Genomic DNA, 5,000 nt, shown 5'->3' with positions numbered 1-5,000 from the left:
CCAACCACCTCACTGCCCAACTAACCCACTGCCCAACCACCCCACTGCCCAACTAACCCACTGCCCAACTAACCCACTGCCCAACCACACCACTGCCCAACTAACCCACTGCCCAACTAACCCCACTTCCCAACTAACCCACTGCCCAACTAACCCACTGCCCAACTAACCCACTGCCCAGAGTCCCCCACTACAGCACCATCCTGCCACATGCACACAGTGCTCTCAGCTGCCAGTCAATGTCAGGAACTATTACGCTATGAGAGAGGAAGAGCTCCTTGGAGACTCACTGAGGAGAACTGTCTTGGCAGTTTCAAGACAGGTGTTTAAACGCCCACAGGTTGTCAGATTTGAAGGACTTCTCTCTCTTGCCCCCCTCCCTCTCTCTCAGTCTCTCTCTCTGTCTTTTCTTTTCCATCACATATGGATTAGTGATATAAAGCATGGGGGAGAAGAAATATTGATGATGCTGACAATCATAACCATTACAGTACTAATGCCTGTCTTTATCCCTTCCTGTATGTCTGTCTCTTTCCCTCTCTTTTTCTCTCTTTCTCTCTGTCTCTTTCCCTCTCTTTTTCGCTCCCTTTCTCTCTGTCTCTTTTCCCTCTGTTTTTCGCTCCCTTTCTCTCTGTCTCTCTTTTCCTCTCTTTTTCGCTCCCTTTCTCTCTCTCTCTCTATTTCCCTCTCTTTTTCTCTCTTTTTCTCTCTGTCTCTCTTTCCCTCTCTTTTTCGCTCCCTTTCTCTTTGTCTCTCTTTCCCTCTCTTTCAGTTTTTGGAGGAACCTCTACTTAAGAACGACACAGCTCTACTGTTCCGCTCCCCGAAGGTGACCCAGACCCACGACCTCCAGTCTCTTAGAACCATTGTCCAGCTGGACAACCAGAAGGAGGATCTGTCAGGGTTCCACTACCACCCAGACCCCGTGTTTGAGAACCTCACCAAAAACATCATCTCGGAGACCAGCATCATCAGCGTCTCGGTGAGCACACACACACACACACACAAACACACACACACACACACACACACACACACACCAACATCATCATCTAGAAGACCAGCATCATCAGCGTCTCGGTGAGCACACACACACACACACACACAATCATTATGACAGATACCACACACATACGCCCACACACCAACATTATCATCTCAAAGACCAGCATCATCAGAGACTCCCGCTGTTACCCAACCCACAACTATGTAGAGCAGCTATTTGTATTCTATGGAGTGTGTGCCTTTTGTTCCCCTGAAACATGTACACTTGCTTTTATCCAAAGACACGTACAAAATGAGGAGTATCATTCAAACTACAATGCAGAGGAGACCTTAGGGAACAATACCGCATTGGGCTCCGAACGTATGTAAATAGTGCCACCATATTGGTGGGGGCAACAATCACTGGAGGCCAATGGAGAAACATGTGACACTGACTGGAAACAGACAGGTGTCTCTGATTGTCGGCAAGTGTTGCCCAGTAATGTGTTTGCACCCAGCAATATGGCGACCGCGTACACGTATGCCACCTAATAGAACTCGACGGACAAGGCGGTATCTAGCTTTCATGTCTGGCCTGAGGTCATTTCCTGAGCCCACTCCCTGTCTCTCTCTCCTAGCCGTTTCCTCTCATATCTTCTCTGTCCTTGAATAAAGGCTAAAAAGACAAAAAAAATATAACTTAAACAAACAAACTTAAACAAAACTATGCTTGACACTATTTCAGTCAATCAACACATTGCTTCAGAAGTACAGAGGGAATAGTGTCACTTGATTGGCCGAATCTATCACAATAGCTGAAGGCTAAACCAACAAATGAAAAAAAAGGTTATAGCCCTCCATTTAATGTTTTCCCAGGAAGTTAGATTTTACATCATCATTAATTCATTTTGATTCTACACAGTCACGTGAAGGCATAACCACTAGCTGCCCAGGCTATTAACTTTGCCAGTGGTCTACAAATATGATTAGATTGTATGTCTGGCTCGAAAAGTCTAATGAAATCCTTACTTCATCTCAGTCTGTGTGTGTGTGTGTGTGTGCGTGTGTTTGTGGGATTACACACATTATATTGATTAGGACAGACAGACAAAGGCGGATAGCAGACTTAAAACATCAGTCAGGATAATTCTTTGAAATTGCTTTTTGTTTAAATTAATAATCACACTTCTCATGTTATGGGGGACGTACTGTAGTCAGGCAGTACAAATTTGGGGCCTGCAGGCATATTTGCATTTGATGCTATCATGCATTATGTAAGCCGACCGACTGACTTGTTATGAATTTCAAAAGGGCCTTGTTAAGAATGTCATTAATGTAGACCTTCAAATCAATTGACTTCTCTGCCCGCTCTCTCTTCTACCTCTCTGCTGTTATTATCTCTTCCTCTCCTTTTCTCTTTCATCCCTCTTTACTTTCCTCCTCTTCTTCTCCTTGTCCTCTCTGTGTCACCCTTTCCTCTCTCCCTGGTATATTGAAAAGCTTTCAGTCTGTCCCTTTCATTGGTGAAATGAGATTTCTTTTTCGTTTTTTAATCAATTTGGGAAAAATGCATTAAACCTTGTTTTCAGTTTGAGGTAATATGTGCAGGTTGCTGGGGTGGTGTGTGTGTGTGGTTGTGTGTGTGTGAGTGGGTGGGGGGGGGGGTGGGGTTATTGAGTTATTTTATTTATTGAGGTATTGTAAAAGTGCATTTCAACAATGATGTGTAATATGAATTACCTGCATATGCAAAAAGAAAAAACAAACACACACAAAGAAAGAAACAAATCAACTGTCTGCTTAACGTGTTGTGCTGCTGCTGCTGCTGCCACAGGGCCGGGGCTTCGCCAAGGCCATGACGGCCAGAGAGGCGGAGGCGTACGTGGGAGACGTGAAGTGCAACATCACCATCCTCAACGACGACAAGCTCTTCCTGGAGGCTCCGTCCACCCATCCCACCGCCCGCTCGCGCCCACACAGGCACAAGAGGGACACCAATTCACAGCTCCTGGACCTGTTGGTCAGTGTGTGTGTGTGTGTGTGTGTGTGTGTGTGTGTGTGCATGTGTGTGTGGGTGTGGGATTGTGTGTGTGTGTGTGTGTATTTGTTTGTGTGTGCTAGATACAAGCACACGTGTTACTCACACGTTTTCTGTAATTCACAGTGTGACCTCATCTCAGACACGTACCCAGACAGCTCTATAAATTGAGCATTCAAGGATTCAAAACACATTATTTTGACACCCAGTAGGACATTTTGCACAGAATTTGTAGGACACTTAGTGGGACATTTTTGCACTAAATTCTTAGGACTCTTAGAAGGACATTTTGCACATTACTTGTAGGACTCGTAGAAGGACATTTTGCATATTACTTGTAGGACTTGTAGGACTCGTAGAAGGACATTTTGCACATTACTTGTAGGACTCGTAGAAGGACATTTTGCACAGAATTTATAGCACACTTACTAGGGCATTTAGCACAGAATTTGTAGGGCACTCAGTAGGACATATGGAACTAGCCCATTAATCAATATAATTAATAAATCATTAATTAATACCCTCGTAGCACAGCACCAGGGTCAGCATTGGCCATATTATTGCCCATATTAACTGCACAGCACACAGATGCAGCATGGAGCAGCTGTGTAGTGCTGTTATGATTTATAACCGCATGGTTCACACTTCATCTTGCCGTACTTGTGCGTGTGTGTCTGTGCAGGTGTGTGAAGGTTGATGCGAGATCGATAATGCAAAACTCCAGTGTGATAGATGCCTGAACGCTGGCCTGGCTAATGATAGGCTGTCTAATTGGAGATAGGCACCGTAAATCTTCCCCTGGCCTTGCAGACAACCGAGACATAAAATATGCTCCAGACAACTACTTAGTGTTGTTTTTGATATGTCTGGCTTTGTGATGGGGGGTAGACCAGCATGTACAAAACCATGTCTGTCTGTCTCTCTGTATCTCTCATCTCTCTTCTCTCCCAAGTTTTCAGTGATGAGTGAGTGGATGATTGGATGAGTAAACAAAAACAACAAAGAAACAAATGTTTAATCTCTCTCTCTCTCACCCTCTCTCTCTCTCTTTCTCTCTCTCATTTGGTAACAGTGTGTGGGTGGAATGAATGAATAAACAATCCAGCTAATATATATTGAATCTCTTTCCTCTCCGGTCAGATAAAGTTTAGTATCGGGGAGTGAGTGGAATGAATGAATGAACGGATGGATGGATGGATGGATGGATGGATGGATGATTGGATAAATGAAAGAATGAATTTATGTATTAACCACATTGATCTCAGTAAAAAAGTTTTTGCCTGAAATTGCACTGTGCCTATTTACAAGGGCATTGTTCCCACCTCTTTTGGGGTCAACCATCAAATGCTGGACCTCTATAGAAAGCTGAGAACCTGTAGTTTTTGTAGGAAACAGTCAAAATAACTGTATGATGTACTGACAAAAAGCTACAGAGGCTAGAATATAGTTTTTTCTTTCTGCCGGATTACAAGCATCTCTGAACTGACCACATTTCAGCCCTCTAGGTCACTTGATATCCCTTAGAAACACAACTGAGCCCTGGCACCAGGTCTTGTGCATCTGTGTGCAAAAGTAGATCAATATAGAATGAAAATATGAGTGCTTTATTTGCCAAGGTATGCCTTTTTGTTATCCAAAATGCATACTGACAATCAAATGCTTACTGCACATGAACCCCTTTGTGTAGAAGCATAATCCTGGTCTCAAATGAAAGGTAACACTTTGAGGTTACTTGTGGACTTGAGATTGTATGTCAGGTGTTCTGATATAGACTGACTACACAAAATATGGAATAATTACAAAAAAGTCTCTATTTTTGCATTTACTTTGTTGGTTCAATGAGTGTGTATAAGATAGACTATACATCTGTACAACTAATATTGGATGATACAACATGAAGATTAAATTTCTATGGATTCTTGTGAATATTTCAGTACCCAATATGTTGCATCTACTTATTGTGCTGCAGCTACACTGC

At 43.3% G+C, this 5,000-nt stretch overlaps 1 protein-coding gene across 2 annotated transcripts in view; it reads left to right on the top strand.

Annotated features, from left to right (window-relative positions):
- Window positions 1-5,000, top strand: part of LOC143136455 (plexin-B2-like) — a 173,123-nt gene that overhangs the window by 144,020 nt on the left and 24,103 nt on the right. For both annotated transcript variants that reach the window (XM_076297176.1, XM_076297175.1), the window contains exons 21-22: window positions 773-982; window positions 2,819-3,004. In XM_076297176.1, the coding sequence (XP_076153291.1) occupies window positions 773-982; window positions 2,819-3,004 (396 nt within the window). The remainder of the gene's footprint in view (window positions 1-772; window positions 983-2,818; window positions 3,005-5,000) is intronic.

Source organism: Alosa pseudoharengus, unplaced genomic scaffold (genome assembly GCF_046254945.1).
Source record: "Alosa pseudoharengus isolate Yale_2024_CS ecotype anadromous, Long Island Sound unplaced genomic scaffold, YU_APseudo_1.1 YU_APseudo_1.1_scf_20, whole genome shotgun sequence".
Lineage (NCBI taxonomy): Eukaryota > Metazoa > Chordata > Actinopteri > Clupeiformes > Clupeidae > Alosa > Alosa pseudoharengus.
Note: the sequence above shows the minus strand (reverse complement) of the source record. Positions and strands in the feature narration are given on the sequence as shown.